This window comes from Dermacentor silvarum, chromosome 3 (assembly GCF_013339745.2).
Source record: "Dermacentor silvarum isolate Dsil-2018 chromosome 3, BIME_Dsil_1.4, whole genome shotgun sequence".
NCBI classification, from domain to species: Eukaryota; Metazoa; Arthropoda; class Arachnida; order Ixodida; family Ixodidae; genus Dermacentor; species Dermacentor silvarum.
The window spans coordinates 193,033,786-193,051,418 of NC_051156.1; the positions used below are offsets into that span (position 1 = coordinate 193,033,786).

The 17,633-nt window shown below is 48.8% G+C and overlaps 2 protein-coding genes across 3 annotated transcripts in view; both read right to left on the bottom strand.

The window, feature by feature from the left end:
- Nucleotides 1-4,228: 4,228 nt before the first annotated feature.
- The window catches only part of LOC119446377 (uncharacterized), a 71,657-nt gene continuing 58,252 nt past the window's right edge, over nucleotides 4,229-17,633 (bottom strand). For both annotated transcript variants that reach the window (XM_049664099.1, XM_037710793.2), the window contains exons 4-5: nucleotides 15,702-16,732; nucleotides 4,229-5,682 (exon numbers count right to left, since the gene is read on the bottom strand). In XM_049664099.1, coding sequence (XP_049520056.1) covers nucleotides 16,146-16,732 — 587 coding nt within the window. In that variant the 3' untranslated portion in view covers nucleotides 4,229-5,682; nucleotides 15,702-16,145. The remainder of the gene's footprint in view (nucleotides 5,683-15,701; nucleotides 16,733-17,633) is intronic.
- Nucleotides 5,468-16,095, bottom strand: LOC119445107 (monocarboxylate transporter 11). Its single transcript, XM_037709430.1, has 2 exons — nucleotides 15,702-16,095; nucleotides 5,468-5,682 (listed from the first exon to the last, which is right to left on the bottom strand). The coding sequence occupies exons 1-2, from the start codon at nucleotides 16,093-16,095 to the stop codon at nucleotides 5,468-5,470; spliced, it is 609 nt and encodes a 202-aa protein (XP_037565358.1).

Consider the following 17,633-nt stretch of genomic DNA (forward strand, 5'->3'; position numbering starts at 1 on the left):
CTGCTCTGCGCTCGACCAGACGTGACTGAGCCTACGGTTAACGCTAGTCGTTAATAAAGCCCGTAGCATTTGGTGGAGGTGCTGAGGTCCCTACCACCTCGTCCTGAAACTCCGGAGCCGAGCTCTTCCCGCCGCTACCGCCACCACCATGACAGACGACGCCGGCGAGCGACCCCCTTCGTCAACTGGTCCCGTCACCTGCGATGCCGTTCGCCTACATGACCCAGATCTGTTCAGTTGCACTGCCGACACTGACATTGACGAATGACTTGTAGTACGAACGGGTGAGCAATCCCAACAAATAGGAGGATCCGACCAAGCTCACTAAGGTTATTTTTTATCTCGCGGATGTCGCTAACCTATGTTTCCACAACCACGAGGCAACCTTTGCGACATGGCCTGAATTTAAGACTGCCTTTGTGGAGGTATTTGGCCGACCTGCTGTCAGAAAGCTTCGCGCCAAACAATGCCTCCGCCAACGCGCGCAACAGCAGGGTGAGAATTTCACAAGTTATAATGCCGCAAGTCTCCTCCTGAGCAAGTCTTCTACGACGGTAGCCAGCGAGCCACTCTGTCAAAAGAGTGTCTGCTACGTCTCGCGCGTTTGCAAGCGCCGATCGCCGAGGGAAGGCTGAGAATGCTCTGCAAGCCAGGAACCAACGCAACAATGAGAGTGTCGGCATGTACATCGAGGATATGTCCCGTCTGTTCAAACGTGCCGACGCAAACATGCCCGAGGAGAAGAAAGTGCGCCATCTTATGCGTGACGTGAAGGAGGAGATCTTTGTCATCGATCTTTGCAACCGTGTAAGCCATACTATGACTGAGGAAGACAAGGTTAAGCAGATCCTCAAGGGCATTGACGATGACGCTTTCCGGATGCTCCTGGCCAAGAATCCCACCTCCATCGCAGCTGTAGTCACCTACTGCCAGAGCTTTGACGAATTAATGAGGCAACGAGCGCTCACCCGCCAAACTGTTCCTCAAGTGTCATCCCTCTCAAGCTTGGCGGATGCGCCCGGACACACTGATGATGGCTCGCTGTTGCCCCACATCAAAGCTTTCATTCATGAAGAGATGGCGCGCCAGCTCCCCCTGCTCCCTCTCACCCCGGAGCCTGGTGAACTTTTGTACTCGGCCCTGCAGCAGATCACCCGTGAGCAGGTTGCAGAGGTTTCGTTTTTTTTTTCGTATTTTTGGAAAGCAAGTTCAGCTCGATTCTTTCAAAGGTCAGAGTACTCATATCGGACTCCTCCGTCGTCTCGGTCGATTGTCCTTGCGGCAGAATGCAAGGGGCCGACAAGTCGATAGGCAATCGATTTCTTTCGAAATGCCCGTTTAGTACACGTGGGCTAATGTGAAGGTTGGGGGCAAATCGACCCTCGAAAGAGATTTTGTATTCATTGTTTCTTCCACTTGTGGGCAATAAATTTCAGCAGGAGTCTTGTCGATGTCAAAGCGTTTTATTAAGGCGAAAGCCTTATTGTTTCATGGTGAGGTCTCCGTTTCAAGGCCATATAAAAACCGCGTCATCGACACGATATGTTTCTCTTAGGATAAGAGGCAATAATGCGCACAAAACCGCGATCACGGTGACCTTGATTAAGGGTTGGAAGAATGATTAAGCAAGTGAACTGAAAAAAAAGAGGTTTAGTTGGGTGATAGGAGTCAAACGAAATGCAATAATGGGATAGAGTGAGCTAAGACTATGAGGAGTAAATGACAATAAATTAAGAGTGAATGAAGGTGAATGAAGTGATGATAGGATGAATAAAGAGTGATGAAAATTGAAAATTTGGAGTAATAGAGCAAGCCAAGTGTGATGGAAGTAAAACCGAGATGATATAGTGAATGATGGTGAACCAAACAGTGATAGGATGAATCAAGAGTGAATTAAGTGTGAATTAAAAGTGAATCGAGGGATTATGGAGTGGGATATTGACTTGCAAAAACAATATATGTGAGATTTCAGGGTCAAGTGAGGGTGACTCAGCAAGAAAAAGTGCTGAGTCACAGTTCGAGTTTGGTGAATCATAGGAAAGGTGACTTGAAAAAAAAAAACATTACTTGCAAAAATGACTGTAAATTGTGGTTTCAGAGTGATGATGTCAGGGTACAAGTGAGGGTGACTCAGCCAAAAAAGAGTACTGAGTCACGGTTCGAGTTTGCTGAATCATAGGAAGGGTGACTTACGAAAATGACTGTAAATTGTGGTTTCAGAGTGATGATGACTCAGCGAAAAAAAAAGTGGTCTTCGTGTAATTCAGTTATAGCGGCGATCGGGCTTCCACCTTTAAAAAGTCGTCTTATTTGTAGCATAAGAGACCCATAGTAATTGTTTTGTCTAGATCGTCCAGGGGCTTTTTTCCAAAATGCGGCTGATCTGAATTCATTGATTGTGCGGATCTAACGTACAGGAAAAAAATAGGCGGATCTCACGCTGAACCGTTGCAATTAGTAGCGATTGTGCGTGTTCAAAGCGTCTTCGGCACTTCGAAAAGTATAGATTGCTCTGAAATTTACTACAGTGAAGGCATGTAAAGCGCAATAAACAAAGCCACAAGCACGTCTGAATCCACAAGCACGAAGACCAGACAAATCGGTGTACTTCCCATCATTCCCATTGTGGCTGAACGATTGCAGCGGCAGAGTTCCCTCTAGTAATTGTTGTAGGAAACTCTATGAGGCCACACCTTCAGTAAGCCAGATGGCTGCGATATTACGTGTGCAATGACACACGCCCTATACTCCATCTCACAAGCTGGTTGCAGCACTGCCTAAGGTACGAGGCGTACGCAGGCAATATCCTTGCGCAGCGCATATTCCGGGAGTAACTGGCTGATTATTGGCTACTCTAGAGAGTTTTATTTTTGCTCGCTATATAATACTACGCTCACGCGAGATTGCGCAGCACGTTACTGGGCTCAGTCAGACCATCGGTACAGGCTCCTGCGGGAAATAGACGGTGACAAGACTTTTCGCCTCCCAGCTATAGAAGTACAGTGCCTAGAATATAAGTATATTCTAGGCACTGTAATAGAAGTCAAGCGATGCTAGGCAAGCATGCTTCGCCGGATTCGCCTGGGCGTCACCTTCACTTGACGCTATGCACATCGGATTGGCCGTAGGGACAGCCCGAACTGTGAACGCTGCCAAGTGTCTGAGACTCTACAACCTCTATTCTGCGACTGCCCTCTCTGCACATCACAGCGGAAGACGCTGGCTTCGACGCTAGCAGGCAGGTGCGAAAGTATCATTTTGTCCACGATGTGTGACCCTATACAGTAACATCAATAGCTGCAAGGGCTGCTCTGGACTACCTGAAGATCACCGGACTAGACGCAAGACCTTAAGGAAACCAATGTGTTAATGTGTATCCCTTCTTCCTGTCGTCATCATCTTTCATCACTCTTTGTCCCTTTTCCTTTTTCCCCTGTGCAGAGTAGCAGGCCAGAGCATTCTCTCTCAGGCCGACTTCTATGCCTTTCTAAAAATGTATCTCTCCTCTCCTCTAGCTATATGATACGGTACAGCGATACGTGACATGATATGACCTTTGCGCATGCACGTCGTATACCGAGTATTACTGCGGCAGTTACCGCCGGTAACCGTAATAGCCACCCTGCCGTGGCAACATGGCAGCACCCATCGAGCACTGACCACCCGCTCCGATCCGAATTCGCGCTTGTTACTGCCTCTCAGCCCTGTCAGCAAGAAACAAGCTGCAAAATGCGTGATCGCTAAGTCTCATCTCAAGCTGCGGTAAAATCGCTAGGTATGTTTCGTCGTAATTATTGAGATCGGCTGTTTGTTTTCACGCTGCTAGGACGACAGACGCGGCACCGAGCAGTGAAACTGGTTTCATTTCTAGTTAGCAGATGGCGCCACTGCATTAGCATTCGTGATGCGTTGTCGATGCGGAACGCTATAAAAACATAATTGTTCACTGCATCATCAATTTACTACCCCGTTATAGCATGGTACCTGATGGCGGTAGCGAGAAAACGCCAAGTAGACGCCGAGCAGACGCCGTGGCGCAGGTGAACATTTGTAAAGGCCCGTACTACATGCTAAGGAGGCTGCAATGTAACTGCTGGGAAAGCGTACAGGTAAAGCGTAGCCCTGCTGACGTATGCATGTAAACGCAGCTTATGGCAACGGCGCCAATACATTTTTTGCGTCATAACACCAACGATGGAGCATGTAACCGGGTGTCAAGCAGACGCTGAGCAGACGACGCGGTGCGGATGAGCGCATCTCGACGAGGGGCATTCGGCCTGCTCGTCTCGCATCCCGGAGGGCGGCCCGGGTTCGATTCCGACCGGGACCAAAATTTAGCAAATTTTCTATTCAAGGCCACTGATTTACTTTGTTTACAGGAAACTCCCCGAGAAATTTGACGTCAATCCGAACCGTTTTTACTCTTTGCATCGTCGGCCATTTTTGGTACCATCGCTCGGTGGCGACGCCAACGATTCCGGATTTTCGCGAAATGGGGCGTATAAGGCTTTCGCATTAAAGATTGTATTACTTTGCCCGATGGTGGAACCAAACCCCTGTCTCCCAGCACAGCATCCCGATGCCCTAACCATTTGGCCACAATCACACGTGCACTTCTGTCATGCCAGCTTGACCTAGCTCTTTGAGATGATCAGTTTCCTTTGCGCTAGAGACGCAGGAATGAAATGAGCCAATTTATTCCATGCGATTAGCCGATTACCGAAAGCTTCGGTTCACACGGATGGCTGTCAAGTATCAAAAAGACTGTCAGGTATCAAAGATTTCCCTGCTTCGTGGCTTGTATGTTGTTTCGCAGACAGAACTCGCTGCTACGCAAACACCGTTTGCATCAAAGTCCACAAGTGGTTCTGTCGTACAGACGCAATAATTTATTGCAGTCTCTTATAGTGCCTTTTAGATGTTCGCGTTTTTGTAATCTTCGTCGCAGTATAACGTGATTTCAGTAATGAGTAGCGACACAACACTTTCACGTAGTAGACACAAACACAATAAGTTTTCCAGGCCTGGTACCGGCTGCAGTTCCGTGCGCACATCACTGGTCTGAATGTTTAAAAGACAACAAAAAAAGGGGAAAAAAAGGATGTCATCCCGGCAATGCGTCGCTCCGAAGATTATTTGTGGTCCAAGCATTGACGCGCAGACATTGCCGGTTTTTGTTGTAACTTTACCAGCAGTCTCGCCAATCAGACGTCCACAGTATCAGCACGCGCACTTGTCAACACCGTAATTGTTGTTCACAAGCGTCTCGGCACAACCCCGATGGCGTCACTGAGAACTGGTAGTAAAAAAAAAAAAAAAGCGCGATGGCTTTAGAGGTCGTAATAATCAAAAGTGTGTGTTGAAGTTCACTTCGCACTAATTTCGGAACGATACCGATAACCCCACTGATCACCGATGGCCGACGAAGTGCGCATTGTCGGTCTCACAAGATACGAGCACGTGACCATCAGCAGGTCGCTTCACTTGTGGTCGTGAGTGGAACAGCGGCGTCCGAGAGCACCCCTCGTTGCGAGGGCGGAGCAGCTTTCTCGGCCGCCGCCGCCCTCGACTGCCTCCTGGCGACGAACGCGCGCACTAACCAGATGACGGCAAAGATGGCGTTGGCGACGGTGAGGGTGTGGAAGAGGCCGTCGTAGTCTCCAATGGTGTCCCGGAAATAACCTGGAAAATAGAGGGCAGAACTACCTATATTAAACCAAAAAAATAGCAGTGGCTTAACTCGGCTATGCCAGGATATACGTAGCGTGAGCTAAGGTTCAGCTGGTTATTCTTAGCTTCCCTGGTTGTCTAGGATTAGCTTGATTATCATGCTTACTGCTGCTTCAATGACACACACACACGGTATACGCATTATGTGACACATGTATATATATATATATAGTAACTGGATTATTCAATGGGCCAAGCGTATTTAGGAAAATCAGAAGCACAACTTCGCGGTTATCTTAGGTTTATTTTTCAAGGGTCGGTCCCTTGAAAAAGGTCGGTCCACCGACCGAGACTGTTGGGTAAATAATAAACCTAAGATAACCGCGAAGTTGTGCTTCTGATTTTCCTCTCTCTCTCTCTATATATATATATATATATATATATATATATATATATATATATATTGCTCAACGTCTGGTTGCTTCTCTATTGCCGCAAAGACGGCTCGGTGGTCAGTGTAGTAAGATGCTGCCGCCTCAATGGTCCCAACGCAGTATTTGGAATTGATTGTCTGTCTCTGATGCACCAGATCAACCGCTAATTGCCAGGCAACTACTTCGGGATCCGATGAGTTAAGCTTCTCCGTTCTTCTGCGCCGCTGAGCAGCAATTTCGCTTTCCTTCTCCATGGCTATACCACACTGGCAAACCCCCCGCTATATATGTATAACCTCACTGATACCTCTGCGCTTGCACAGAAAATGAGAGGCGCTACCAAAACTTGGCTACTGCGCAACGGAGGCGCACAGCTGGGCACGCGCCGGCGCCAGTGCGTCTGCCGTGGCTATGACGTCACTCCTCTGGAATGCGCAGACCGGCGAGGCGCGCCTGCTGTGCGCCGTGTGACTTCACTGCTCCTCGCGCATGCGCAGCACGGCTCTCCTGGAGCCACGCGAAACTGCTCAACCTCGGCCAGTATAGCTCATGCTACAATATCTTTTTTTTTTCTTCTTTATCTATCTATCTGTTACTATGCTTACGGGCGGCGGCAACTCCGTTCCAGTAGTGAACGAGACAGTCGTACCATGCAGAAGACACAGGGTTTATTCACACTCGTGAATATAAAGGAAAGTCAAGGGGAGAGGAAAGGCGTGATAGAAATCAAAGAAAGATTGCGCACATGCGCACTAGAGGGAATAGCTTGGTCGTCAAGTTGATGGGTTGTAGCACTATCTATCTATCTATCTATCTATCTATCTATCTATCTATCTATCTATCTATCTATCAGTCTGTCTGTTTACCTATTTGTGGACAACGCAGCAAGGCAATCGCTAATTAAATAATTACAGTACTAATTGTGTTATGCGTCAAATATTTTATGTCATTGTTGTATTTTCTACAAATGTACTCTCTAGGACTAAAAATGTAGTTTTTTTTTTGTTTTGTTTTTTTTGTCTGTGAAACATATCTTGTCTCAACAATGTATAACCTTTGTGTTTGCTGGCAAATGTATCTTTTATGTTTGTCTGTATGCTCATGGAATGGTAATCTGGAAGCGCACGAAACCACGGACACGAGAAGAAACGAAGACGAAGACAAGCGCTAACTATCAACAACGAAATTTATTTGCGGGAGCGGTCGTACTTATACACAAAAGCCACATGCGCAGCGATATCAACACTGAAGATAGGTACATGACAGCAAAAAGACAATCTAAGGCTGTTGCATCAAGAACACTAAGAAACTGAATCATGCACTGCAATTGCGGTCAGCTTTTATGGCATATGCAAATAATCTACCTCTCTCGCCGACAATGAAAGTGACGGTTTGCTGAGTGTTGCTGAGTGTATCTTCAGTGTTGATATCGCTGCGCACGTGGCTTTTGTGTACAAGTACGACCGCTCCCGCAAATGAATTTCGCTGTTGAAAGTTAGCGTTTCTCGAGCGTTTCTGCGTACCGGACCTGCAGGAATATGGTCACCGTGCATTCAAGAGTACAATACAACGCCACGGTCACTGAGTAGGGTCGCCAACCGTTCCGAATTTAGCGGGCAATTAAGTCCCGACTTTCAAGCAAATGTCCCGAGTCCCGACTTGACCCAGTCTGGCCGGCCAAATGTCTTCACATCATTGTTTTCTTTTTCTGTTGAATAACAATCATGACAACGCAACCTTGTTGTAGCTATGTTGCATAGTGTTATATGTTTTATGCTGCAAATGTATTTTGAATGTAGTACCACATATTCAAGGGCCAAGGAGTAGCCGGCACCGTTTTTGTGCGCCAACACCACTTTATATCAGTCAATACAAAACGTCAATCAACCAGACTTCCTTTTTTTATAATGACGACACCTTGGTTGCACACCCTTCTATTTCGTCGTATGTTGCATTGTCATGAAAATAAAGGGTAGTATAGTTTTTCTCGCGGTTTTATTTATGCTGTAGGCCTTAAGCGTTCGCAGTACCTCTGTCTATATACGTAGCCGCGTAAGCCAGGCAGCTGCTGCAATTTTCTTGTTGTAAAGCTCCACATGGTAGGACAAAAAAAAATTCGGTAGAGGACCATAAAACTAAAGCCCTGTATAACTATAGCGATGCTAACTTTCACCCTCTTAATGACGCTGGCTGAAACTTTTGTCATGGGCCGTGCGTGGCTCCATCCTTCCCGAGAGAGCTGGGAGGCTGCCCTGCTCAGCTGCTCGAACATACAGGACCAACGGGCCCTGATGGACCGAACCCGGGCTGCCGCAGAAGCCCACAGATTCCCCGGAATAGGAACCCCTCCTAGGCTTTGTACGGGGCGGGCCCTTCTTACTCGTCCCAAACTCTCTCTCTTTGTATATAGCGACAATAAATGTGTTTCACTCACTCACTCCATGCACAACATGAGCGTTTGAGTGTGGTGGGGTCGCGCAGGGGGGGACCCAGGGGACCTGGGAGGTCCCAAATGCCCTGTCAGAATAAAGTTTTTTCCTCCTCCTCCTCCATGCACACCTGCGGGCTTGTGTGTACGCGTGTGTTTCTTTGAGCGCGTTTGTTTCCTTTGCTTGGCTTTTCCTCTGGGTTTCTCCAGCGCCCGAAAAGCATAGGCGATGATGACGCAATTTTTGCCGAAACTATGCTGCGGATGGATGCTCCCTGGCTGCAAGTATACCAACGCAAAAAAAGTTACTTACGCCATCGAATGAGATGCGAGCGGAGGAAGGAAAGGCAGAGGTGTTTCTAAGACGCTCTTTAAGGATGTGTATATGCCGGCCCCTCATAATCTGAGTCCGCTCTATGCGTTTAATGTTCATTCCATGTAATTATTTATATTACGAATAAAAAAGTCAATATCTATACAGTGAGATAAGAACTCGCCTCTTCTTCGCCACTCTTTTTTATTTTTACAGCGTAGCTGTTTATCTCTAGGGTTCCGTGGATTTTTCGTGTGCGTAAGCGAAACCTCAGGTCCTGCACCAACACGCTCGTGCCACTGTTCGCGTGTTCGTCGTCGTCATCTTCCACAGCTGGCTCGTCGGCGTCGCTCGGATATGCACTTTGAGTAGATTAGTTATCAATATGCACCATTTTCAAGATCATCAGACTCCCAGGTAGATAATAAAGGTTTCTCAAAGATTCGCCGCTTTGCGACCCACGTCGGCCACGTCTACGTTCGCACCGCCCTCTTTTTATCGGCGTTCCAAGCGCTTGCGCATCTAGTTTCCTTTCCTTTCGCTCTCCCGTGGTGGCGGTATATAAACAAACCAGAAAGGCAATTTGCCGCTCTCCATTTTTAATGTGACTTCTTTTCTGTCGTCGTGATTGGGAGGTCGCGTATAGTCCAGACTCCCGAGGAGGAACGCGCCTATGCATGAGCGACGGCGAGAACAGATACGCGATTGCAATCAGCACCGGCCGGCCGCAAACACCAATTGTCCACCGATCAAGACAAATAATGACCACCGATCAAGAGAATAAATATGTGTGCCTACCATTCCTCGTGAATGACCCCCAATCAAGACAATAAATGCGTTCGGACATTTGTTCAAATTTCTGAGTCATTTCTGTGTCATGTCTGTCTCGTGTGCTAAACAGATTCGATGGTCATCCACCTTCACAGAGTGGAATGGCTTATGATTTTTTTCATTAACATTTCTTAACTTAGTATTATTTCTGGCGAAGCAATTTTGTCGATTTCTACCCCGTTTTCCGCAACGGATATGTAGCCGTATCCGCACGTTGATGTGGGCTGATCCCGAAGATAATGCCGTCGAAAAAATGTGGGCAAATATGCCAATGGGGCCACCAGGTATGTTGTACTGGGTATGAATCCCTGGAGTCCCTGGGTGTGTGTGGCACTTGGTGTGTGCCCTGGGAGCCAGTCGGCATGTGCCGTTGTTCAATGAGCCTATTTGACGTCAACTTGAGTCACTGCAAGCATCACGACATCATCCCACCTAGACGATGACATTCACGTAATGCGATTTTTTTTTTTTTTCTTGCACATGAGACTAGGCGTCGGCGTTGTGGTTCTTACCGGTTCTCCAAAAGCGCGTTCTTGACAAATATGACCTTAAACATCGCGTTTTCGCCTTTTAAGTACTTTGCCTGGGAGATATTGAGCTAAGAGGCTTTCGTTGCTACCGAAAGTGATCCACGAAGACTTCTGATTTTCTCCTTAATAAGACAATGACGAAGTATTTGTCGGAAGCCTACAAAGATTACCAGAGTGACCGCAGTGGTTATGAGCGATAAGACCTAGGCTTGCGCCTGTATTCATCGGCTCCAACGGCAGTGTGAGTAGTGGTGTTCCGTGTACTACATGCACATTCTATAGGGACCAATTCCCTGACGCCGCAGGCGTAGCAGTCCGATGTTCAAACCGTACGCATGCCTCTCTCATGCTGACGCCAACTACAGTCGAGCACCTACCTCCTCTGCAACGGAATGACCTGCATAACGAAGGAATAACCATGTACCGGTTGTTGTATGTGCTGTGTAGTGCGCGACCTTTACAACGAAGCTGCTCGTATAACGAAGGACTTCGGAGGCCCCGAGCACTTCGCTTACGAAGGCGTTTGACTGCGTGTATTACACTTCCTTGACAAAACTGGCACGTACGTACACGTTCCACATAGCACGAGCTAGAACACTTCTGTGCGCACTAGCTTCCATTCGGACACTAGAATTAATCACTTTCTTCCTTGTTCGTCAGGAGCGGGAGCGTGTCAATTTGTCTCAGTCTCAGCCTCAGCCTCGTCGCAGCTAACGCTTTGGGGACGCAGTGTTGAATTGCGCCCCCGTCTTCGGGATCAGCCTTCGTTCCTCAATTCTTTCCTCGTAGCAGAAACCTACGAAAACGCGGCACATTGTGCCACCTTCGGGTTCGAACCAGGTTGTTCCGTTTCTTTCTTGAGTGAAAAAAAAAAAAACTGTCGTAATGTCAACGCCGTCATACCATCGTCGTCGTCATCGTCTTGCTTCGTAGTCAACACAGGCTCGCGTCAAACTTAACTGCTTTTTTTTACACAAGTCCGTTGGCCCATCTGGTGACTCTTCGAAGGAACCCAGGGGCCGTATTCTGAAACGTTCCACTTCGGCGAAATTTCTTTTTCGCTTTCAGGCGCGCGATGATTGGCTGTTTTAGCAAAATTGGATGAGCTGATTGGATGGTTGAGCCCAACGTCATTCAATTTTTGCTCAACCAGCCAATCAGCGCGCGCGTGAAAGCGAAAAAAGAAATTTCGCCGAAGTGAAACGTTTCAGAATACGGCCCCCAAATAGAGCTGGATGCATGGATAGCTACCTACAAAGGCCAGCTGCAGAATGTTCTTTTTTTAATGCAAAGCATTGTTGCCTTATTCCAGGCACTTTGCGGTAGCTAGGTAAACAGGTGGATTTCTTCACATGGTACTTAGTAGCGCAAAAACTCGAAATAAAATATAACAGTGAGAGGTGAGAGGAATAACGAGCGCTACTCCTTTCCCTGTGACTATTATCTTTTGTTTCGAGTTTTTGCGCTAATAAGTATCATGTTAAGTAAACATCAACTCGCCCAAGAAGAAGTTATTCTGGAGTAAATTCTTTCCTCGCTTCATTTCGGATCTCGATAACAAAAAGAAATGCATAGCCTACAACGGAATCCAACTTCTTCCTTCGAGCACAGCAGCATTATGCTCTCACATTTAGGCCACGATCACTTTTTTTTTTGCTTATCACCTGTTTAATAATACAGAACAAGGACGCTTTTAGAATCAAGCACACATCAAGAAATAAAATGGACAAATTTCATGTTTTCATAACGTCAGCTATTGCTCGGCTGGCGGCACGAAGTTAAATTTCTTTCAACGTGGTCGATTCCTCGACGCATGGCAACCATTCCGGTATGCAGCAGCGTGTCTTTCGCTCGTGGGCATTTATTTGCTGATGTTATCTCTAAAATACTCCCGTGTTATGTTACCGTGAATGCCCGCGTGCCTAAACGACAATTCAGCATTTGAATATGCTATGTAGGGCAAGTAACTAAGTAATGTCGAAAGGCATGCCATTGTCTTTTTCAAAAGGCAGAGAAATGGATTCCTTCAGGATGAAGTGGGAGTTTTTTTTTTCTTTTTTTTTTTTAATCGTACACTGGAAGCCCACTCCAAAGGAAAACATCATTCCAGCATTCAGGAGATATGCGCTGAATCGTTTCATCTCTTTCGCATGAAAATTCGGGAGAGACACTTGAGACTGCTTACGTGTGGCAATGCGAAAGCATTTTAGTCCCTTTGGTGAAATGTTCTATTCCGCGCGTTCCTTGTCTGCGCAAGCTCTCGCCTGCGTTATAACGGCGCCTCGATAAGGCCAAATCAAAACGCGCCAAGCGTCTCAACGCGCTCGGTTGCTGAGGGGGTGGGGAGGTTGGTGTGACATACCTCTAAACTGAGGCTCTAAAGCTCTTCGTCAAATTCGTTACACACGAAAATTCTACAATATCAACAGCGACAATTTCGCACTCCTGACACGAACGTCCCTCCGAGCCAACTTTTGCCGAGCTCGACTGCCAGCAGATCGACGCCAGGTTTCCGGCGGAAAATCTCTTGCCGCGAGGTATCCGGTGCCGGAACATCTAGCGAGGCACCCGTGATAACGGTTCATTATGTTGTCAGACTACCCTTCTTTTCTTTTTCTCTTTTTCGTACAAATACAATGGTACTATATTTGGATCCAAGCGGCGGTTACTGTCCCTGCAGAGAGGTTGTCAGCTAGACACGCGCTGCTCAGGAACCTTCGTTTTAAACGCGTTCTCTTTTAAGTTACGCAGATGCATTCATAGCAATACGGATTTCAATCCACTACCAAGAAAACGCTGAACACGTTTATGTCCGCAGCAACTGGCGTCGTGACCAGCCGTGCCTCAGTTTTCTATAGGCAAGCTTCATGTTATAAGAAAAAAAAAAACTCTGCTCTGGCGATGCCCCTCGTTACAGCTAGGGACCCAACCGCATCACGGAAGAAGAATGGAGCTTTGCCATCCAGAACTCAGGACTTTCACGCCAAACTTGGGCTATCCAGAGAGCCCACGATCGATGCGGCGGTTAGGCTCGGCCTACCCGTCCCCACGTGGGAGCGGCCCGCAGCTCTGCCCTAGGGCAGGGCTTCTCAGGACCTAGTTAATAAAGTTCTTTGTCTGTCTGTCTGATTTCGCTAGCGCGCAGGCGCAATGACAAAATAAATTATACAAATGAAAATAACCTTTCGGGCTATTTGTCGAGCCACTTCATTCGTAGCTGCAGTAATCTGCAGCTTAGCTTGCCTTTCTGCCGACGATCAATGGCTCAGGACCAATAAAATCACGCGCGCCCGACAGAAGTGGAGGTTTGCGGTAGGCAACGGTAAGCAGCTATCTGTGTGACGTCATGTCCTGCAGCAGGTCTATACACTAGGCGAAGTCATCGGTCACATGGTTAGCTTGAATTTTAAGGAAGTCGCAGTTTCGCCCGAAAGGCGAAGCATTGATTGCGCATAGCAAATTAGTGGACAGCTATACCAAGTAAGGGTAGTAGTTGAATCGGCCGTACAAACTTGTAAACGCAGGCATACTAGCTAAATTCGCAAGCATGGTGTCACGCGCGCGCAAGCAAACACTAACACATCTCGCTCGATGTCCGCGGAAACTCGCTGTCAGAACGCTGGAGAGGCGCGGTAGCGGCAGCGAACGAATTGGCCTTCGTGCTGCGTCTCGCATCAACGCAAACTAAGCCGCGAAAACACAGCGCACGGCGGACTCTGTCCCCGTCGCAAATGGCTTTCAAGATACAGCGGCCCGGGCCGCCTGGAGCAGCACGCCCCCTCCCCCCCTTTTCATACCCTCCTCCGGAGCTTTGCGTTCGACGGAAGACGGCACGCTTCCTCCCAGCTTTCCTTCCTTTCGAGCGCGACACTGAGCCGCGATCGCCGGCTCAACCTCGCACATACAGCGTACGGCGCGCGACGACGATTTTATCGCCCTTGGACTTTAAACGGAACCTCATGGCCACGCCGATGGCAGAAATGCGCCTGGAGTGTCCATATAATTGCTATGGCAATAAAAACGTCTTACACATTGGGTGAGAAGTCCGTAACGGCCAAGATGAAATTGCAGTTAAATATCAATGCCATTTGTTATATTAGGTTTGATGTAAACCAATGCGGGGAAAACGATAAGTTCAGACAGGTGAGGTCGCCATCGCAAAAGCAAACCATAAGATGGTGGTATGAGAGTGAGTTCATCCACTGGAACATCAAATGCCCGGATCACAACACAATTTTTAATTACCAAGATTTGTTCCGGACATTGAAACTTCGTGATAATTCTGGGTGGATGACAACTTCCCATGTCACGCAACTTCATCCACCTAGCGAATTCCTCCAAATAGCATTTGCTTAGAAAAATATCAGGCAGCCCTCCCCTGTCGAGGAAATAGGAGTAAGCGATGCTTGTCAGTGTGTTTCTTCGGTATTCCTCGGAACGAATTGCACTGACGAGCAACACGTTGTGCTCGAACCCCAACCGGTCACGAGCACTGCAGCTGGCTCCGAAGTTCCGGTTGAGAAACTTTCTTTGCAACCTGGCCATCGCACCACGGAAGTTGGAGCGTTGCCGAGGCTTGCACCACCATTGTTGGGTTCCTGGAGGGCAAGACGACGCTGACGTTTGGCCTCAACATCGCGCTCCCGCAACTCGGGGTCCGCGGCTCTTCGCTGGTGTTTCGCCTGGGCTTCGGAAGCCCTCACGCTAGAATCGGCACGTTGACGACGAGCCCTTTCCCGAGCGCGTTCGCGGCGCCGTTGCTCAAACGAAGCATGCTCCTCGGCGGAACGCACCACGCGGGGCCTTCGCGTCTGGGCGCCGAAACTGATCTGACGGGAGGGAAGCCCGGCAGAGCGCGCGCCAACCACCTTTTCTTTCCCTCCCCGCGACATACGAACCGACCCTGATTGGTGGCGCGCGTCACGTGATCCGGCGCCGGCGCAGCTTTCCCCGCGCCTGCTCCCTTTCTTTCTTTCTTTCTTTTTTTCCTTCCTTCCTTCTTTCTTTCTTGTCCCTGGCTCATACCCGCATTCGTTCCAAGCTGTCGTTCCAAGCTGTCATCCTTCGTTCCAAGGTGTCATTCTTGACTCCCGCTTTTCGCATGCAGGCACGCTGAGTGCGTGATTGTCTCATGGGTATCGAGTTTCTCGCTGCATAATTAAGAGTTGATAGTGCTGGCGCACACGTTACAAACATGTGATCATTCTGCAAAGCATAAAGTTTATTTAAGAAATGACCGACCTCTGGTCGATCCGTTTCGCGCGTTACGGCACATGCACTGCATTATCTGTAGTATACTTGAGTCGAACAACTTGGTGGTATAAATGGTATAATGTGAAACCACCGTGCGTATAAAAGAAAAGGACACCACGCAAGAAGACGCAATGAAAACAAGCGTAATATCGCAAAGTCTAGCAGATGTGTTCAGATCATAGCAGGCGTGTATTAGTGTTAAACAGCGTAGAAACGACGACGGATAAAATAAGTCTCCTTACCTACAACGGGCGGCCTCGTCAGGATAATGAGTCCCGTGATGAACATGACTCCCCCGAACATCATGGCGAGCGACTCCTTCTTGAAGTCGTGCTGCAGCAAGGGTGCGATGATGCCTATGTTGATGCCGGTGCCGCAACCGAACAGCAGGGACGAAAATATTAGCGGCACGAGCGTTTGCGAAGTCCTTATCGCCTGCGCGCCCGCTACACTCATCACGAAACCCGCCAGTTTCGAACACTCGATGGGCAGGTACTTGCGGTCCACGAACCACCCGCTCAGCACGCGAAACGCCAAGTCGGCGGTCGAGTAGGCGTGTAAGAGGTACACGGCGCTCTCGACGCTAAGTCCTTTGTCGACGGCCATGTCGGCGTACACCATGAAGTACGTCGACATCGTGTACACCTCCAGGGAGTAGGACAGGCCGTCCACGTAGAACTTCCAGCTCAAGAGAGCTCCCGCCGTGTTCTTCCACAAAACTTGGTCTTGTCGCGAACTCCCTTGAGTCCCTGCGGCATGTCGCGTATGGCGAATCCGTCCCCGCTCGACCCGATGACCTTGTCGTCGGCTCTGTCGTTGCGCGTGCAGACGATCCTCACTGCCGAGGAGTCGTCGAGTGTCTTGCGGTCCAACATCTCCTCCGTTTCCGGAGCCCCGGAGGCATCGTGGATCTTACGCTTCGAGACGCCATCGCCGTAAGTCTCGGCTTTTTTCAGGGCCACGTTGCTGCCGACGCTGCTGGCCCCGGAAGTAACGCCGCGGCGAACTGGAGAGCCTTCTTTGGCCTTCAGGGCCCATGGCGGGGTCTTGATGACGATGCACGCCGGTAGGGCGTTCAGGCAGAGGGCGCCTATGAGTAAGAAGAGTTCGGGCGTGCCGTACGCCACGCGGAAGAAATTGGCCAGCTGCGGTATGAAGTAGACGTTGTAGCACTGCGATGACCAGACGATGCTGGTGGCCGTGGCGCGCCATTTCTTGAAGTACAGCGATGGCAGCACGTTCGCGACGACGAAGATGCCCGACGTCGCTCCGCCTGGAAGCGCAGAAAACAAACAAACGAATGCTACAATAACGCACAAAGCGTGAAGCAGTGGCAGCGATAGCTATGGAGCCCTATTACGCGCAATGAGGCTCGTACTGTTAACGCGTCAGCATTGATCGGATCACACGAGGCGTTCAAAGACCAAGATGTCAACGCACATTCACAAGTGAGTGAAGAGATGTTATCCTGACGAAAGGAGGGGGTCACGTCAGGGGTCACGTTAGCGCGGTGGAGTCAGCGCACGCGCGACCTGGCGCGGTTTCGCGTGGGAAGGCACGTGGGTAGGCCTGCCGAGTAGGCAACCGACCGAGGAGAGGGAGACTATTAACATCAGTGGTCACGTGACGTGGCAGTGCCAGCTCCGGAGGAGTGAGCGAGTGCCCGCCGCGGAGCGTATTGGTAGGAGAGAACTGGCGACGGACGGCGAAATAAACATAAAACGTCACCATGAACAAAAATTATCTAAGTAATTATATGCGGCACTAATAAGCTCATTTATTCTTGAAAAGGGCAGGGCATGTGTATATGTGTACATCATCAGCAGCAGCAGCCTATATTTATGTCCACTGCAGGACGAAGGCCTCTCCCTGCGATCTCCAATTACCCCCATCTTGCGCTAGCTGATTGCAACTTGCGCCTGCAAATTTCCTAACTTCATCATATATACGTACATATACTTTACTTATTACGAAAAATACTGGCTGCTCGAGTCATTAGTGCTTCTTTGTGTGTTTATGTGTGTGATGGGGGCTGGAAGGAGGTGCGCGTGCGTGTGTGCGTGAAATAACTTTGCAGTGGCTTTATGTGTCACTGTCTGGTATGTAGCGCTGAAATGGCCGACAGCGACAGATGTTCGGAGGATTGCCGAGTCATCATGAGCGAACCTATGAAT

Coding starts and splice junctions, on each gene's coding strand:
- LOC119445107 (XM_037709430.1), bottom strand. CDS start 16,095: ATGTCGACGTACTTCATGGTGTACGCCGACATGGCCGTCGACAAAGGA. Junction 5,683..15,701: donor GACGAGGCCGCCCGTTGTAG/GTAAGGAGACTT, acceptor TCTATTTTCCAG/GTTATTTCCGGGACACCATT.